Source organism: Ranitomeya imitator, chromosome 1 (assembly GCF_032444005.1).
Source record: "Ranitomeya imitator isolate aRanImi1 chromosome 1, aRanImi1.pri, whole genome shotgun sequence".
NCBI lineage: Eukaryota > Metazoa > Chordata > Amphibia > Anura > Dendrobatidae > Ranitomeya > Ranitomeya imitator.
In genome coordinates this window covers 726,889,742-726,909,827 of record NC_091282.1, presented here as the reverse complement: position 1 = coordinate 726,909,827, position 20,086 = coordinate 726,889,742, and the positions used below count along the sequence as shown (strand labels likewise).

Sequence of the window (20,086 nt, the reverse complement as noted above, 5' to 3'; positions counted from 1 at the left end):
AAACGCACCACACATAAGACTCTCCATGCGCAAAACTTGCTGCACACAACTTGCTACACTAACCTGTCAAATGCAACTCAACACAAAGTTGCTACACGCATGTTGCCACACAAAACTCATCTCACAAAAGTCGCTACATGCATGTCGCCACACGCAACTCAACACACAGCTTGACACATGAAACTCACCCTAAAACACACACAAGTCTGGTATTATCCTTCAAAAAAAAAAATCTGATTAATAAGCAGACAAACTACAAGAGCAACAAATGTACCATATAGGAAATACGGCAGCTGTCAGTCACATGACCTGTCTATTATGTGTATGTGTGAACTAATATATACTGCCAGGGGGGAGGGCTTCCTGTTGGCTGGGGATTTATCAGGCTGCCAATAGCAACCAATCACTGCTCAGCTTCTATTTTGCTACAGTTAATTAATCTGAGCTTTGATTGGTAAATATAGGCAACAAAGGACATTCATAGTATAAGAAAGCTTGTGTGAGGTAATAGCATGTCAGTTAGGGTGTGTTAGTGGAAAGACTGATGTCAGTCACATTACCTCTATGTGAGAGGATATAGAAACTGCCAGTTACAGATTATTTTTACCACAATAATGCCTCATAAGAAAATGAATTCCATGACACGAATGTCAGCTGATGCGAAAAGAAAAGCTGCAGAACGGGCCAATGAAAAATGTGGAGTCCGAGAAACAAGACTGACACATGAGAACAGCAGCTGCTTCCTCAAGGGCCAACGAACTTTCTGAGGAGAGGGAAGCGAGGCTTGTAGACAAGAGAACAAGAACTGCTTCCTCAAGAACCAATGAACTTTCCGAGGAGAGGGAAGTGAGGCTTGCAGATAAGAGCTGCTTCCTCAAGGGTCAATGAGTCATCTCAGCAGAGAGAAGGCCAACTTGTCACGAAGAGAATTGCTATTTCTTCCACCAGGGCACAGGAAATGGTTGGAGATTTGAAACCTGCTGCCTTTTGACAGTCCTGTGTGTAATATTGCCAAGGGATCAGGACTGGCCAAATTGCTTAAAAAATGCAGTTCCATAATTTGGGATGAATGCACCATGTCACACAAAAGGGCTCTGGAAGCAGTGGACAGACTGCTGCAAGACCTGCGTAGCAACAAATATATCATGGGAGGAGTAGTTGTTTGGCAGGTGACTTCCGCCAAACACTACCTGTTATTCCAAGATCAACCCCTGCAGTCGAACTTAATGCCTATCTCAAAGCATCATACCTTTGGAGAAAAGTAAATAAAATGTCACTGAAAATAAACATGAGGGTCTACATGACAGGCAATGTTTCTGCTTGACTGTTTTCAAGCCAGCTGTTGACTGTTGGAGATGGCAAGGCACCAGTAAACTCAACCACTGGACAGATCACCTTCCCAAGCAACTTTTGTTGCATTGTGACTTCCATTGAGGAGTTGAAAGCAAAGGTTTTTCCAAACAAACATTCAACTCCACTTCAAAAATTCTGGCTGGCTGTGTGAAAGGTCTATTCTAGCTCCCAAAAATGACAGTGTCAACAAGATCAATCTTCAAATTCTAAATCTACTTCCAGGTGTGTGCACAACCTACAAGTCAGTAGATACAGTAATAGACCCTGCTCAAGCATTATTTTATCCAACTGAGTTCCTCAGTTCCTTGGAGCCACAAGGACTTCCTCATCACAACCTCTTTCTAAAACCTGGAGCACCTATTCTGCTATTGAGAAATTTGGATCCACCAAAGCTGTGTAATGGAACAAGACTCTTGATTAAAAACCTGTTTCCACATGTAATTGAGGCAACCTTTTTGACAGGATGTGCCACAGGAGAAAATGTTTTCATTCCAACAATTCCTCTCACTCCATCCGATTTGCCTTTTTGATTTTATACGCCTCCAGTTTCCTGTTCGACTGGCATTTGCTATGTCCATCAACAAGGCTCAGGGACAGTTCTTGAAAGTACTTGGAATCTATTTACAATCTCCATACTTTTCTCACGGTCAACTTTGTTGCCTGTTCAAGAGTTGGAACAGCCAAAAATCTGTTCGTCTTTGCACCTGAATGAAAAGCTAAGAATGTCGTTTATCAAAAGGCTCTCGACTAAGTAGTAGAAGATTACTTCACATTACTTGGCCAATTTAGTTAAATCTGTGTGGAATATCTCTTGTGTTGAAATATGCCGTGAAATGCTTCTATTAGCTTAGTTTTTGCGTTTTAATAATTACATTTCTATCAATTTGTTTTGTGGTTTTTGTGTGCAGAATAAATTAACACTTTCTATTTGCTAACAGCAGTTATTTACCCGGGCGAAGCCGGGTAGTACAGCTAGTATCTACATGAAAAGCATCCTTGTAAAACAAGGGCCTTCCTTATGAAAAGAACGCAACCCAATGGTTGCTCTTTGTATTTGGGGAAATATGAGAATTGTGGCTGTCTGAATACACAAACAATCTGTATTGGATGCACTTGTCACCTGTTCACATGTGCTTATTATTAAAAATCTCCTTGTTATTCTTACAGATTATGCAGATAAACAGCTTCCCAGATTCGGGCTCTTCTTATTACAGGCCTGCTGGTGTTACACAAATGAATACAATAATAAGCAGCATATCTTCCTATAGCTATAATATTCTGCCATTCTGTATAAAAGCAGGGCTGGCTCATCTGCCTTAAAGGGGGTTGCTCATTCCTTAGATGTTGATGGCCTATCCTTTTAGGATCCATAACTGATTGGTGATGTCTCTCCTTCTCCCCCTCACCAATCTGCTGATTGCTTGGCTCCTATACACTTCAATAAGAGCTGAAATGCAGTGCCTGAGAAGGACCTGTATACAGTGTACACTGCGGAGGTGACCTGTCGACAAACTGGTGTGAGGTGCCGCGTGTTAACCTCACCATCTGATCTGATAGTGATGACCTATTGATGTAGTAGACAACCCCTTTAAATTGTATAATGTAAAACTAATAGTGATACGTAATTGACGGGATGCATGTGGGAGAAGTTCACAATGCGTTTTGCCAAGAGTTCCTCCGTATGGCGCCCTCTGCCTCGAGGGGGGGAGGGAGGAAGTTTTTTGATTTGTTCTCCAAAATGGGGCCAATAAGAAATACAACTCTACCCCAGAAGAAAAGGGTCTGCATAGGTTAGAAGCTAAGGGAACATTCTAAATGAATTGTGGCTCTTAGAAAGTGCCGAGTTCCAGCTTTGTTTTTCTTCCGTCCTCTTGGAATCTCATCCCTCTCCTTTATGAACATGTGGATTGTCAGGTCGTCATTCCTGGCAGGGCGCTGTAATTGTTCCTCTGGATATTTACTCATCAATTACATTCTCCTAATTGTTTAGTAGTGATTACGATGGCTGCAGCATCTAATAATTACAGTTCATTAGATGGGTAGAAGTATGGCAATTGCTCGGCTGCTGATTGAGGCGATCTTTATCCATCAGGTGGAAATGTGTGAACGGTGAAGATGTCGTCATGCCAAGGATGGGTTCACATTGACGGGGAATGACTGATTGCCCCTAAGGGTACCGTCACACAGTGGCACTTTGATCGCTAGGACTGCACGATCTGTGACGTTCCAGCGATATCGTTACGATCTCGCTGTGTCTGACCCGCTACTGCGATCAGGGACCCCGCTGAGAATCGTACGTCGTAGCAGATCGTCTGAAACTTTATTTCGTCTCTGGATCTCCTGCTGACATCGCTGAATCGGCGTGTGACCCCGATTCAGCGATGTCTTCACTGGTAACCAGGGTAAACAGCGGGTTACTAAGCGCAGGGCCGCGCTTAGTTACCCGATGTTTACCCTGGTTACCAGCGTAAACGTTAAAAAAACAAACACTACATACTTACCTTCAGCTGTCTGTCCCCGGCGCTGTGCTTCTCTGCACTCCTCCTTCATCCTGTGTCAGCGCTGGCCAGCCAGAAAGCACAGCGGTGACGTAACCGCTCTGCTTTCCAGCTGACCGGTGCTGACAGTGCAGAGGAAAGCAGAGCGCCGGAGGACAGACAGCTGAAGGTAAGTATGTAATGTTTGTTTTTTTAACGTTTACGCTGGTAACCAGGGTAAACATCGGGTTACTAAGCGTGGCCCTGCGCTTAGTAACCCGATGTTTACCCTGGTTACTGGGGACCTCGGGATCGTTGGTCGCTGGAGAGCTGTCTGTGTGACAGCTCTCCAGCGACCAAACAGCGACGCTGCAGCGATCAACATCGTTGTCGTATCGCTGCAGCGTCGTATCAGCGTGACGGTACCCTAAGAGGAGTTTGTTTATACTGTGGATTAGTTGCTGCATAATTACATGGCAAATAATAAGCCAACGGAGACCCTATCTGTGCAGCAGTTCATGATTCTGTAGGGGATTAACATTTTTATTCACACATTCCCCTGAAGGAAGCATTGACTTTAGTTGGGCAAGCAAAGTCCAAAGCCTGACATTTTGGACTTCATTTGACTGGCGGAGTCCTTCTTCTAAAGGTGCCGTCACACTCAGCGACGCTGCAGCGATATAGACAACGAGCCGATCGCTGGAGCGTCGCTGTTTGTCGCTAGGAGACGTCAAACACAGTAACTCCAGAACGATGCAGGAGCGATCCAGTGACGTAACGGCGACTCGCTTATCGTTCTCGCTGGTTGTTAGCTCCATGTAAAACATTGCAGGCATCGTTGCTTTTGCTGTCAAACATGACGATACACGCCAACCTGACGACCAAATAAAGTTCTGGACTTCTAGCTCCGACCAGCGATGGCACAGCGGAATCCAGATCGCTGCTGCGTGTCAAACACAATGAGATTTCTATCCAGGATGCTGCAACGTCACGGATTGTTGTCGTTCTCGTTGCAAAGTTGCTGAGTGTGACGGTACCTTAAGAAACACTGTAGCAATGTTTCCTAAAAGGAACTGCAGCAAGAAAAGGCACACCTATTAAAAAAAGAAAAATCCCCAACAATGACTTTTGTAGAACACTAACGCACCAAAAAATATGCTGGATCGACATCTTCCCCCAACAACCTGCACGTTATCACCATACATATTAGAGTGTCTGTCAAACCTGTCTTTATCAGCGGGTACAGACGATATTAATCTATATGGGGCTTTAGACTCTTAACCCCTTAGTGACCGAGCCAAATTTTTTAAATCTGACCAGTGTCACTTTATGTGGTAATAACTCTGCAACGCTTCAACAAATCCCAGTGATTTTGAGATTGTTTTTTCGTGACACATTATACTTTATGATAATGGTAAATTTAGTTCAACATTTTTTGTGTTTATTTATAAAAAATATAAAAAATTTGAGAAAAATGTTAAAAAATTAGCAATTTTCTAAATTTGAATGATTATCCCTTTAATCCAGATAGTCATACAACAGCAAACCATTAATAAATAACATTTCCCACATGTCTGCTTTACATCAGCACCATTTGTAAAATGTTATTTTATTTTGTTAGCATTTTAGGAGGTTTAAAAATGTAGCAGCAATTTTTCATTTTTTCAAAGAAATTTACCACATTTATTTTTTTAGGGACATATCCATGTTTAAAGTGACTTTAGGGGTCCCATATATTGGGAAACCCCCAAACGTGATACCATTTTAAAAACAGCACCCCTAAACATATTGAAAACTGCTTTCAGGTAGTTTATTAACCCTTCAGGTGCTTTACAGGAATTAATGCAAAATGGCATGACAGAAATGAAAATGTGTATTTTTACCACCTAAATGTTGCTAACTTCTCAACAGATTACTATAGCCGGCAGACTCTAAGGCCGCTATTTGGTCATGAATTGCCATCGCAAACATCAGGACAACAAAATCATGATCTGAGGGCACCAATTGGGATAAAGAAGAAGCCCCCACACTCTGTTAACCATTTACAATGATGTAGTCACTATTGACAGCAGCATCTAAGGGGTTAAACAGATTTAGAAGGCGCAAATACTGATTGTGGCTGATACAGCAAGTTGTCAGCTATAGTGTACAACCAACAGATGCTGGATTGTCATCTGTATGGGGAGGCTATTCTCTTATATCTCAGGTCAGTTAAAAGACGTATTGGCGGTCATTAAGGGGTTAAAGTGGTTGTCCAGTGCTGAGATATGGATGACTCGTGCTTAGGATAATTTATCAATATTCGGTCGGTGGGCGTTCCTGGTACTCCCTCTGATTAGCTGCTGTCTGGTGCCACGGCAGCTGGATGTGTACAGGCGGCTCACTACTAATGGGAGCAGAGCTGCAGTACCTGACAATGGCCACTTCCCAGGGCACGGCACTCTTCTCTCTTTCCGGCTGTGGCTGTACGTCGGCCCCCACTGCTACCACACTGATGGCTCATGCTTAACATAAGTTATCAGTATCTTGTCCCTGGATGACTGATATGTTCCTATGAATATTTAGGGGAAGTGTAAGCCTCGTTACAGTGCTGAGTATTTCCCACAGGAAATATTTGCACTGGATGTAGATATCTTGTATGACTTGGGCCTAATGTGGTGGTGTCAGTGTATACTTGGCCCTATATGATTTTTCTCTACGAGCCCTGACCTCTTCCGGCAGATGTGACGTGATATATGGAATGACGGTGCTGTGAGCTGGTTGGACCTCATTCCGCTCTGTCCGTCTTCCTGCCTCATTTCTGCCTTCTGTGGCAGCGGTTAAACCAAATGTGGAATCCGATCTCTGTTCCATAAACTTTCTGGTGAGCAAGAAGAGAACGTGGGCTTGAGGTACAAGTCCTGTACACCCGTGTGGGAGATCTGGGACAGCTGGAGTCTTTTGTTTTTGTTCGTGTCCGTTTTCCCCGTGTCCGTTTTCCCCATCAGTGTGACATGCATTATTCTCTTATACACCAAAATGTCCATGTTTTGTCTCCCAGTAACAGAGCTATGATGCGCCACAGTTGGCATCTGTGTGCTTACCAGTTTACAGATCAACTCGAATGAGCAATTTGAGGTCAGAAACTGGAAACTTGGATCCAAACTGCTGAGTGATTGCAATGAGACAGACGTGCATCAGACTCACCCATTCAGAGTAATAGATCTATGAAAGATGGCGCACTGGTGACCTCCATCTGCCGTCTGTGTTGGCTGTCGGTCTCTTACTATTGTAGTGCAGCGGTATCCACGCTGTGCAGTGATGAGGCAGTGACCCAGCAAAGTTCAAAGCAAAACCTGTTTAATGTCCAAACTCGCACATGGTATCCTCCAGATCGCAGCCGGGAAAAACGACAGTCCATAAGTGCGTCCGGTTGCCGAAGGCGACTACACCGCCGTATCACACTGCGGGGTGCCAGGGGTTCGCTCTCCTTGACTCTTTGTTCCCTCACACAGGCTGAGCTTCTGCAGAACCTGTCTGCTCTGCTTGCTGCAAATGTCAGACTGACACACCAAACCCTCAATTGCAAGGGTTTTAGTAAAAGAACCTGTTGCCGTTGGCCACATGGAAAACCTGGGGCCGGGGAAGAAACAGACTGCCATCCTGTAGTCCGTTTCAAAAATAAAAGCCCAGAACAGGTTTTCTTATATCTGGACACACCACATGCTCAAGACCAATACTCATTTTTAGGCCGGGATCACACATGCGAGAAACACGTCCGTGTCGCGCATGTGAAATCCAAGCTCTGGCGCCGGCACTGTGGAGCGGAGCGTGCGGCCGCATAGCAACACATGGAGCCGCACGCTCCGCTTTGAAGTGTCGGCGCCAGAGCTTGGATTTCACATGCGAGACACGGACGTGTTTCTCGCATGTGTGATCCCGGCCTTATTTTGCGTTGCAATCACAGCTATGCCTGTGACTGCAATGCACTCCTACGACCTCCATATGCTTCTTTGCACATCTTGGACACATAGGGACCCTCGCGTATGACATCGGTCACTGCCTCACACTGTTTAATGGCAGCTACAGATGTGTGAAGGAGCCCTTAGTCAGCTGCCTGATGCATCTAGAAAAGGCTATTTGCAAATGACAACCTCTAGACCTGCAGAAGTGGCTGTAATATGAAGACTGTGCTCTTCCATCATCTGCCTCTGTCAGCAAAGACTGAGCAGGCTGCTGGGGTTTGGCTGTGCTGTGCTGCTTTTTACCAGCAGAGGGCGTGGTGTAGAAGTTTACAGCACCTTACGCTGAACCCTGCTTCCTTCTATAGGGGAGACAGTTGCCATTGTGACTAATGAGAGAAGTCCTGCTGTGACTACTATTGGTGCTTCTACTGAGAGTGTAGTCCTAGCTATTACTACTAGAGAATGTGGGGTTCTGCTGCCTCTACTAGTACTCTAGATCAAAAGCAGGTAACTGCATATTGTTGCTATCGATACTACTCCTGGGGGAGTGAGATCTTAGTTTACAGAGCCCATAATATAGGCTAATATAATTTTATTTTTATTTTTTTTCTCTTAAATACATGTAATTGGAACTAACAATCATTTATGCCATTGGGTTTCATTAAAAACTTTTGCACCATTCACTTTCTACAGCCCCTGTTTTGCACCCCCTATTTCTGGCTGTAGAATGATTTAACTGAGAACTAAGTCAGTGAGCTCACTATGACTCTGTTAAGCTTTAGTGTGTATATATAGTATGTTTTCACGAATATTTGAGCCCATGGATCCATTATATGTCCATTTTGCAAGCCGTTATATACATATATATATATATATATATATATATATATATATATATTACACACTTCATTGTTTGAAAAAATGTATATTTTATTGTTTACATCATGACAAAAATATAACATGATGTAAAAAATAAAATATACATTTTTTCAAACAATGAAGTGTGTATAATATATATAGGTATATAGTGAGTAAGTGGATACACGTCAAGTCTAAACGTAGTCTTTGTATGATAACCATTTTGCAAGCCGGTGAGAAAATCTCGCCATACGGATTTCTCACGGATGCTTAGATGTGAGAAAATCGCATCCTCGCATTCGCATTGCACACATTTCTGCGATTGTCGTCCGTGTAAAACGGACCGATAATTTTTTTTTTTAAATACATTGTGTGTGACCCCAGCCTAAAGGAGATCTCCCCCCCCACCCCAACATCTACTATATAATTGTCTAAGGGTCACTTCCGTCCGTCTGTCTGACTTTCTGTCACGGGTATTCATTGGTCGCGGCCTCTGTCTGTCATGGAAATCCAAGTCGCTGATTGGTTGCGGCAAAACAGCCACGACCAATCAGCGACCGGCACAGTCCGGTGGAAAAATGGCCGCTCCTTCCTTCCCGCAGTCAGTGCCCGCTCCATACTCCCTTCCAGTCAGCCCTCACACAGGGTTAATGGCAGCGCTAATGGACCGCGTTATGCCACGGGTAACGCACTCCATTGACGCTGCTATTAACCCTGTGTGACCAACTTTTTACTATTGATGATGCGTATGCAGCCTCAATAGTAAAAAGATCTAATGTTACAAATAATAATAATTGAAAAAAAGGTTATTCTCACCCTCCGCCGTCGCGCCCTCTCCTCGGCAGTGCAAGCGGCAGGTTCCGGGGCCAAGGATGCTATGCGAGAAGGACCTGCCATGACGTCACGGCCATGTGACCGCGACGTCATCACAGGTCCTGCACTCATACCAACCGTGGGACCGGAAGCTGCCGCCTGCACCGCACACAGGCGACAGGACTACAAGGGGCCCCTCGGAAGGTGAGTATATGTTTATTTTTTATTTTAACTCTTTTTTTTTTTTTTTTTTAACCTGTTACATACATGTCTGGGCAATATACTACATGGCTGGGCAATTTACTACGTAGCTGGGCAATATACTACGTGGCTCTGTGCTGTATACTACATGGCTCTGTGCTGTGTACTACGTAGCTCTGTGCTGTATACTATGTAGACATGCATATTCTAATACCCGATGCGTTAGAATCGGGCCACCATCTAGTTAAACATAATGGTATTTTACTTACTGATCAGAAAGGGCCTGATTGTCAGGATCTTGCAGAAGAACAGGGGCAGCAGCATTTTTTTCCCTCCATGGCAGCATTGCCATCTATCTGCAGTGTAGGGAAGTGCAACACAGCACTATGTATGTGAACGGAGCAGCTCCCTATACAGCAGTGCCAGTTTGACAGTAAAAATGGTGAAAGAAAATTGACCCAATTGCTGAGCGTATTTACACCATTGTATAAGGCTAGGGTCACACTGTGTTATGGCGGTACGTTTAACGGACTACGTTACACCGCGGCATGCAATGTGACCCTAGCCTAATAATTGGAAATATCCCTTTAACCCTTCTACCCCCAAGGGTGGTTTGCATGTTAATGACCAGGCCAATTTTTACAATTCTGACCACTGTCCCTTTATGAGGTTATAACTCTGGAATGCTTCAACGGATCCCAGTGATTCTGACATTTTCTCGTGACATATTGTACTTCATGATAGTGGTAAAATTTCTTTGATATTATCTGTGTTTATTTGTGAAAAAAATTTGGCGAAAATTTCGCATTTTTCCCAACTTTGAATTTTTATGCAATTAAATCACAGAGATATGTCACACAAAAATACTTAATAAGTAACATTTCCCACATGTCTACTTTACATCAGCACAATTTTGGAACCAAAATTTTTTTTGTTTGGGAGTTATAAGGGTTAAAAGTTGACTAGCAATTTCTCATTTTTACAACACCATTTTTTTTAGGGACCACATCTCATTTGAAGTAATTTTGTGGGGTCTATATGATAGAAAATACCCAAGTGTGACACCAATCTAAAAACTGCACCCCTCAAGGTGCTCAAAACCATATTCAAGAAGTTTATTAACCCTTCTTGTGCTTCACAGGAATTTTTGGAATGTTTAAATAAAAATGAACATTTAACTTTTTTTTCACATAAAAATTTACTTCAGCTCCAATTTGTTTTATTTTACCAAGGGTAACAGGAGAAAATGGACCCCAAAAGTTGTTGTACAATTTGTCCTGAGTACACCGATACCCCACATGTGGGGGTAAACCACTGTTTGGGCGCATGACAGAGCTCGGAAGCGAAGGAGCGCCGTTTGACTTTTCAATGCAAAATTGACTGGAATCGAGATGGGACACCATGTTGCGTTTGGAGAGCCCCTGATGTGACTAACATTGAAACCCCCCACAAGTGACACCATTTTGGAAAGTAAACCCCCTAAGGAACTTATCTAGAGGTGTGGTGAGCACTTTGACCCACCAAGTGCTTCACAGAAGTTTATAATGCAGAACCATAAAAATAAAAAATCATATTTTTTCACAAAAATTATCTTTTTGCCCCCAATTTTTTATTTTCCCAAGGGTAAGAGAAGAAATTGGACCCCAAAAGTTGTTGTACAATTTGTCCTGAGTACGCTGATACCCCATATGTGGGGGTAAACCACTGTTTGGGCGCATGGGAGAGCTCGGAATGGAAGGAGCGCTGTTTGACTTTTCAATGCAAAATTGACAGAAATTGAGATGGGGCGCCATGTTGCGTTTGAGAAGCCACTGATGTGCCTAAACAGTGGAAACCCCCCAATTATAACTGAAACCCTAATCCAAACACACCCCTAACCCTAATCCCCACAGTAACCCTAACCACACCTCTAACCCAGACACACCCCTAACCCTAAACCCAACCCTATTCCCAACCGTAAATGTAATCTAAACCCTAACCCTAGCCCTAACCCTAATGGGAAAATGGAAATAAATACATTTTTTTAATTTTTCCCTAACTAAGGGGGTGATGAAGGGGGGTTTGATTTTACTTTTATAGCAGGTTTTTTAGCGGATTTTTATGATTCGTGGCCGTCACACACTGAAAGACGCTTTTTATTGCAAAAAATATTTTTTGCGTTGCCACATTTTGAGAGCTATAATTGTTCCATATTTTGGTCCACAGAGTCATGTGAGGTCTTGCTTTTTGCGGGACGAGTTGACGTTTTTTGCGGGACGAGTTGACGTTTTTATTGGTAACATTTTCGGGCACGTGACATTTTTTGATCGCTTTTTATTCCGATTTTTGTGAGGCAGAAAGACCAAAAACCAGCTATTCATGAATTTCTTTTGGGGGAGGCGTTTATACCGTTCCGCGTTTGGTAAAATTGATAAAGCAGTTTTAGGCCATGTTCACACGATCCTTTTTTTCATGCGGAATTGCTGCTATTTTCCCGCTGCGGGTCCGCAGCTGTTTTCCATGCAGGGTACATTACATTGTACCCTATGGAAAACAGGAACTGCTGTGCCCACAATGCGGAAAATAAAAAAAAAAGCCGCGCTGAATAGCTGCGGGAAAAAAGAAGTACCATGTCACTTCTTTTTTCGGAGCCGCAGCGGTTCTGCACCCATTGACCTCCATTGTGAGGTCAAACCCGCAGTAAAACCCGCAGATGAAAAAAATATCTGTGGGTTTTACTGCGGTTTGTGGTGCAGAACCGCTGCAGCAGGAAGTGCGGGGAAGCGGGCGGAAGTGCGTGGGCGGAGTGTGGCTGCCCCCCCCCCAGTGCTCCGATGCCCCCCCCCGTGCCCTAATCTCCCCCCCTTATACTTACCCGGCGTCCCGGTGTCCGTCCGGCCGTCTTCTCCCTGGGCGCCGCCAACTTGCAAAATGGCGGGCGCATGCGCAGTGCGCCCGCCGAATCTGCCGGCCGGCAGATTCGTTCCAAAGTGCATTTTGATCACTGAGATATAATCTATCTCAGTGATCAAAATAAAAAAAAATAGTAAATGACACCCCCCCCCCCTTTGTCACCCCCATAGGTAGGGACAATAAAAAAAAATTAAGAAATTTTTTTTTTCTTCCACTAAGGTTAGAATAGGGGTAGGGTTAGGGTTAGGGTATTTTCAGCCATTTTAACCCTAAAAAACTTCCTAGAAAACACACAGACTCTGCATAGAAAACTGCATAAAAAAAAGGATCAAAAAACGCATCAAAAAAGGACAAAAAAAGGACCTGCGTTTTCTGCCAAGAGCTGCAGTTTTTTAAAAAACAGTCCTGAAAAAAAAAAAGGATGGAAATCAGGAACGTGTGAACATACCCTTATTCTTCAGGTCAGTACGATTACAGCGATACCTCATTTATATCATTTTTTTTATGTTTTGGCGCTTTTATACTATAAAAACTATTTTATAGAAAAAATAATTATTTTTGCATCGCTTTATTCTCAGGACTATAACTTTTATTTTTTTGCTGATGATGCTGTATGGCGGTTCGTTTTTTGCGGGACAAGATGACGTTTTCAGCGGTACCATGGTTATTTATATCCGTCTTTTTGATCGCGTGTTATTCCACTTTTTGTTCGGCGGTATGATAATAAAGCGTTGTTTTTTTGCCTCGTTTTTTTTTTTTCTTACGGTGTTTACTGAAGGGGTTAACTAGTGGGCCAGTTTTATAGGTCGGGTCGTTACGGACGCGGCGATACTAAATATGTGTACTTTTATTTATTTTTTTATTATTATTTAGATAAAGAAATGTATTTATGGGAATAATATATATATATTTTTTTACACATTTGGAAATTTATTTTTTTTACTTTGTCCCAGGGGGGACATCACAGATCGATGATCTGACAGTTTGCATAGCACTCTGTCAGATCACCAATCTCACTTACAGCAGTGCAGGCTTACCAAGCGCCTGCTCTGAGCAGGCACTTGGTAAGCCACCTCCCTCCCTGCAGGACCCAGATGCCTCGGCCATTTTGGATCCGGGCCTGCTACAGGGAAGGAGGTAGGGAGACCCTCGCAGCAACGCGATCACATCGTGTTGCTGCGGGCGTCTCAGGGAAGCCCGCAGGGAGCCCCCTCCCTGCGCGATGCTTCCCTATACCGCCGGCACACCGCGATCATGTTTGATCGCGGTGTGCCAGGGGTTAATGTGCCGGGGGCGGTCCGTGACCGCTCCTGGCACATAGTGCCGGATGTCAGCTGCGATAGGCAGCTGACACCCGGCCGCGCTCCCCCCGTGAGCGCTGCCGATCGCATATGACGTACTATCCCGTCGGTGGCCATACGGGCCCACCCCACCTCGACGGGATAGTACGTCTAATGTCAGAAAGGGGTTAAAAAAAAAAAAGTAATATCTGCAGATTATTTTATCTGTTTTCCCTACGGTTGGATTTTTTTTTTTCCAATTTTTGCAAGGTTGATTCCACCAATCTCTCCCATCGGGAAACAATGTACAGTCTGAGTTATGTCAAAGCTGCAGTTTTTTTACTTGGAACCACAGGTGACCTCAGGTCACCAATAAGCTGCAACCTTAGAAGGAAGATAGACTTTTCAATGACTGTCCAATAATACGGAAAATCTGATGGTTCAGAACCTGTCCAGTCCCTTTTTAGGCTGCATTCATTTAGATCTTCAGTTTTAAAGCTTAAACAGGTAAAATTTTACTTTTATTCTACTTCCACATATGTAGCAAATATTTTATATGTACCTGACTGAAATTGGCTGGGCAAGGAGTTCAGCAAGCTGGAAAACACACCAGGCAATTGTTAGGACTTGTTTCAGCTTTGTATTTGTATGCTTTGAGGTAGTGTGGTGCCACCTGCAGGCCATTTTTCCTTACTGCAGGTTTATGAAAATTAATGTTTAAAGTGTATTTTGTGATAACATCATGAATTTGTGGTTTGTTTGTCTATTTTCTTGCTGAAGGGGGCAAGTTTACCTTTCAAATGGTGTATCATTTGTGTGTGTGGGTGCAGTATGAGCGGAGATACAAAGTAATCACTGAAAAAGAGTGTTTTGAAATCATATAAAAGGATATTTATATTATGCACATGTCGACAATCCCTTTGAATAACATTACGGCACCTCTTGACTCCCATCCTGCATTGTGATCCACCCTGTGATGCAGCTATACATTGGCCTCTGCTTGCTGGGATGACCAGTGTCTGTCTGCCTTGGGCATGGGGTGGGCAAATCCCACCAACAATGTTGTCTATAGTCATTAGTCTGAAGCAATATTCAAAATTGTATTCTTAATGGGATAAGCGGCGCCTGGGAGGTGATGTCTGCGGCAATCGTGAGAGATTTATCTTTAATCTGAGAAGACTTCCTACATCCATTAATCACGGCCACCTAATAAATGCCATGGCTGAAACCACTTGTGTTTAAAAAAAAAATTAAGAAAAATGTTTTGATCTTTTTCAGGTTTGCAGACAAGAGGGAGAGATTAAATCACTTAAGGGAAACACAGCTGGATTTCCAGAAACAGTAAGTGGCTCTTCACATAAAAACATTGTACTTCAGATAATGACTGAAAAGTGCGGCTATTAACATTCCTGCTGAGGGTGGTAGTCCTCTGATCTGTCAGCTTTTCACATGGGAGGTTATTGTGTTGTAACAAGAATTGACACGATCGGTTCACTTGTGCCATACAACTGAGCCTGGCCGGAGGGGTCCGTGCTCATCGTATCCAAACCATGACCCCTCCCGAACCTACAATATGACTTGTGGAGGCCTGGGGTGGAGAGGGCACGTCATTCTGATTTAGGATAACATTGATTGATTTTATTTTTTTTGGGGGGGGGGGGAAGGAGGGGGTTTCAATGGCTTCTTTCTTTCTTTCTTTCTTTCAATTTTCTTTTTATTGAAGTTTTAATAATTACAGACAAATGGAACATCAAGAACTACGAATGAGCATATCAAAGTGCAAAAGAACATGTGACAAGTTAGCGATATAAACTCAGGCCAACTGACACTAATAAGTCCATATACTTTCAAGGAATAAGATCTATTAGGCAGCAAGTGAAATATTGCTTTTTGTAATTGATGGATTGGAAGCAGGAAAATGAGCAAGGGCAAGGATCTAAGCTACTATGATGAAGGCAGATAGACTGGTTAGAACCAACAAGAGACCCAAGAAGGAGGACTAGTGAATCGGCAAGCTCATGGGCTCGGCCGATCCATAGCCGCCCCATCTCACATCTTGTAAGCTCAAGCTGACCGTAGTTTTGGCTCGCATGTTGCCCATGGTCGGAGGCACAAGTCTCTTGATTGGCAGTGACATTAACATACAATTAAATCCTTTGACTTTTTTTTCTAATTTTTATTTTTTGTTATTTTTAGGGTGGCATCTGTCATAGAGGGAAAGCTGGCAGCAGATAAGCTGGTAAGTAAGCTGCTCTCATGACGCAGCCATTTTAGTAAAAACTTGTATTCCCGAAGAAAAAAGAATCAATCTGGGTTGTAACGTTCCATCTTGTAAATGGGGGGCAGAGCCTTAGTGCCGCGGGTGAATGTGCATTGTTAGGACACCCTTACTATCACAATATCCATATAGTTCACTCCGCTCCTCTAATCTAAAGAGCAGTGGGTTCTTTGTTTTATACTTATGGCCAAAATGACTGGAGAACCTTTTCTTTCAGAAATGGAAGATCATGTCCTGCAAGATGAGGATTGAATTGCTGAAGCAAAGTATATGGAACGGAAGTGAGGAGATTGCAAAGAGTAAGTGGGATCCTGCTGTGTGCCAAATCATCCCGAATTAAGTCCTTTTATCCGGAATACAAAAAACATAATTTAAAGGTTGGGGTCACAGGACCGTTTTCTCCACATCCACGGCATCCGTTTTTCTTGACCATGTAGAGGGAGAATTTTTTTTTTTTTTTTTTTTTTTCACGGACACATAGGCTTGCAGATCAAAATCGGAAATGTCTAAAATAAATGATGAGAATATCAATGGCCTCTCCATCCTTCAGTATCCTTGCACATTATAAACTTCAAAACGGGCTGGACCCTCATAGATCTGATGTTAAAGGGGTTGTCTCACAAAAGACACTCATGGCATATCTATAGGACATGTAATAGATGAGTGTCTCACCTCTGGCACCTGCATGATTTCCATAACCATGGTCCCTTTTATTCTCTGTTCCGGCTGGCATCCGACCACGATTGAGTGGAGAGGAGGCAGCACATGCGCCAGCTCTCTCCATTAATTACTATGGGTGTCCTACATATATCCAAGAGTCGTCGTTTCACCACCTCTCCGCTCATCATTTGTTAGACACCGGCTGGAGTGGAGAGCTCCCTTTCTGTAGATGGAGGCAAGTTTCACCTCTGGGACCTGTACGAGTCTCCAAAACTGGTCATTACGCAGTAATAAACCCTTATTCATATAGGTGAGGTAGATCCATACATAGGGATGATGGAAACTTGTTCTTCTTGCTATGGATATGACTTGTATCCATCCTGTAAGAAGGGCTCTTGCTGTAATGACCTGGGTGCAGAGATGTTGGACAATGGTCACCTGGCTGGCCGTCTTCTGTAGATGTCTGTCCAGCCTACCTTCATTCTCCAGAAGCCGTGCATGCAATGCAAACATGCCTGGAATAAAGATCTTACGGCTCAGAAACCTGTAGGGTGGAGGTCACAAGAAGTTTCTTGTTCTTTATTATTAGCCCCTTGTTTTAATCTTCAGCTTAAAATGACTACATGCTGACAGACGTCTGAACTTGTGAAAATATCCCAGTCTGACGAATCGGCTGAAAATGCCTCCTTATTGTAAATGAATTTAACTTGTGATTCAACTGCAGTGTTTATCTGCTTAATAATGGTGTGATTGGCGATTTTCCTTGGACTCCTTAATCAAGCAGTCAGTTTAAAGGGGTCTCCGGTGAAAACAAGTTATTTCTTATCCATGAGATAGACCTGGGCAACATTTGTTAAACTGGCATTTTGTACCCCAGTCCTAATGAGGAGGTTCAGGAATAAAATGTGCCAAATTCAATAAGATGCAGTCAGTGCATCTGATCAGCACAATGCACTTTACAGAAGTGTTACTCCAGTAGAGGACTGGAGTAACATTCCCGGCATAAGAAATACTGCCAGTTCTAAAAAACCTGACTGTGGGGCATAACCACACTTCACCCCGGAATCACCCATTTGCCCAGAGATGGTGGAAACTTGTGTGAAAACGACAGTTTTTTGCATAAACACTCAGGTTAATCGATGTCTTAGTATCAGACCTACTGCAGACAGGAACAGCGCCTCCCCCCTCCTGCCCCCCCACCCCGAAAAAAAAAAAAAAAAAATTACCTACAAAATATCAGCTTACTACCTGGAGGGATGATAGGGCAAAATGAACACTGGCTGTAGCTTTTCTGGGGGTTAAAGAAGGACTTGCTGGATAGTGTAGCGCATTTTCTGTGTTCTGTGATGTTCCGTTCAGCAGTATATAGGGCAGTGGTGTTGATCTACTATTTTAAAAGCTTCCCTGTTAGAGTGCTGTATTTTTGATCTATGACATGATTTTTGGGGGGGGACATAAAGCTTTAGTAAAACTTATTTATTTTTTTGAAGATTCTGAACTTCTGTCTAAGTCCAAAAAATACAACCAAGAACTTTACCTCAGGAGTCAAAGACATCAGGAGAAGAAGGAGAAGATTCAGAGGAGGAACCATAAGCTCAGCGTGGTGGTGGAGAAAAGAAGCAAGGATCTGAAGAGCCGGCACGCAGAGTTGGCAAGTCTTCGGCGTGCTCATATACTGGAGCTGACTTCAGTCATATTTCCCATAGGGGAAGTGAAGAACGTCACTAGGTAATTCCAGGCTTACACACTCTAAAACATATATTTTTTCCTTTTATGATTATTGGATCTTTCCATATGTTTTCTAGCATTAACGATGCTGACCAGGCATATAATATTGATGCCTTCTTTTTAAGATTGGGTCATCAATAGGAGTCTGACACCCATCATCTGTTATTGGCACCAGATGTGGTCATTAAACAGAACATGTCAGCTTTTTTTTTCAGAACGTAGCTCCCGAACACTGCAGATTTTATTAATGTGATCTGCAGTACCAGGCAGCGGGTGCTACACATTAAATGGAACTACACCTTTCATTGTTTACTTCCAGCTGCCACCGGAGCAAATAGTAGTGGATTGGTGGGGCTGCTGTGTGATATTGATGTCCTCTCCTAAAAGTAGGTCCTCAATAATATGCCCATACAACCCCTGGTATATAATGCTTGTTCCTGAACCTGTCCCTATAAAAACTTCTGTCTTCCTGTATTATTTGTATTATCACTCCCTAAACAGTCCCACGATTCCTCTGTCCCCCGACCAGTCACAATGACCTGACCCAGGCCAGGTTCAATGTCTACTCCTTTTCATGTCCACACAGTGACACAAGGTGGTGTACCAGCTATTGGCTCCACCTGAACTGGTGACACTAAAGCTGTGATGACTTATCCTAGCTAGAGGGGCATCAATCAATCCAGGAAGGGGCTAGTCAATGTGGTGGCTTGTGGCACCACGTCCATAGCTCTTCCTTGGCGGTTGACATACAGCATTTAATCTACTAAAGACCAAATGTGCTTGGTCCTGGGCTTTAACCCTGGGAAGTAAATGTACAATGATGTGGGTTTAAAGTTTCTGCAATCTCGCAAGAGCAGGCCCCATCCTGAGCTACTGTCCTGCTGTGTGGATGATCCTGGCTTATTAGTGCACAGTAAGATCTGTAGCTCTTCCTGCAGAAGTCAAGCGGCTTCTTACTTAAGGTACCGTCAACGATCCGGATCGCTGCAGCGTCGCTGTTTGGTCGCTGGAGAGCTGTCACACAGACCGCTCTCCAGCGACCAACGATCCCGAGGTCCCCGGTAACCAGGGTAAACATCGGGTAACTAAGCGCAGGGCCGCGCTTAGTAACCCGATGTTTACCCTGGTTACCATCGTAAAAAAACAAACAGTACATACTTACATTCAGCTGTCTGTCCCTTGCCGTCTGTTTGCTGCACTGACTGCTGGCCGCAAAGTGAAAGCAGAGCACAGCCACAGGGGTGAGTCACCGCTGTGTGACTCACCGCTGTGCTGTGCTTTCACTTTCACTTTGCGGCCAGCAGTCAGTGCAGCAAACAGACGGCAAGGGACAGACAGCTGAATGTAAGTATGTACTGTTTGTTTTTTTACGATGGTAACCAGGGTAAACATCGGGTTACTAAGCGCGGCCCTACGCTTAGTTACCCGATGTTTACCCTGGTTACCAGTGAAGACATCGCTGAATCGGTGTCACACACACCGATTCAGCGATGTCTGCGGGAGATCCAGCGACGAAATAAAGTTCTGGACTTTCTTCCCCGACCAGCGACAGCACAGCAGGGGCCTGATCGCTGCTGCCTGTCACACTGGACGATATCGCTA

The 20,086-nt window shown here is 43.7% G+C and overlaps 1 protein-coding gene across 2 annotated transcripts in view; it reads left to right on the top strand.

Annotated features, from left to right (window-relative positions):
- Positions 1-20,086, top strand: part of ATG14 (autophagy related 14) — a 53,663-nt gene that overhangs the window by 9,438 nt on the left and 24,139 nt on the right. For both annotated transcript variants that reach the window (XM_069732727.1, XM_069732736.1), the window contains exons 2-5: positions 15,097-15,159; positions 16,015-16,057; positions 16,314-16,395; positions 18,247-18,484. In XM_069732727.1, coding sequence (XP_069588828.1) covers positions 15,097-15,159; positions 16,015-16,057; positions 16,314-16,395; positions 18,247-18,484 — 426 coding nt within the window. The remainder of the gene's footprint in view (positions 1-15,096; positions 15,160-16,014; positions 16,058-16,313; positions 16,396-18,246; positions 18,485-20,086) is intronic.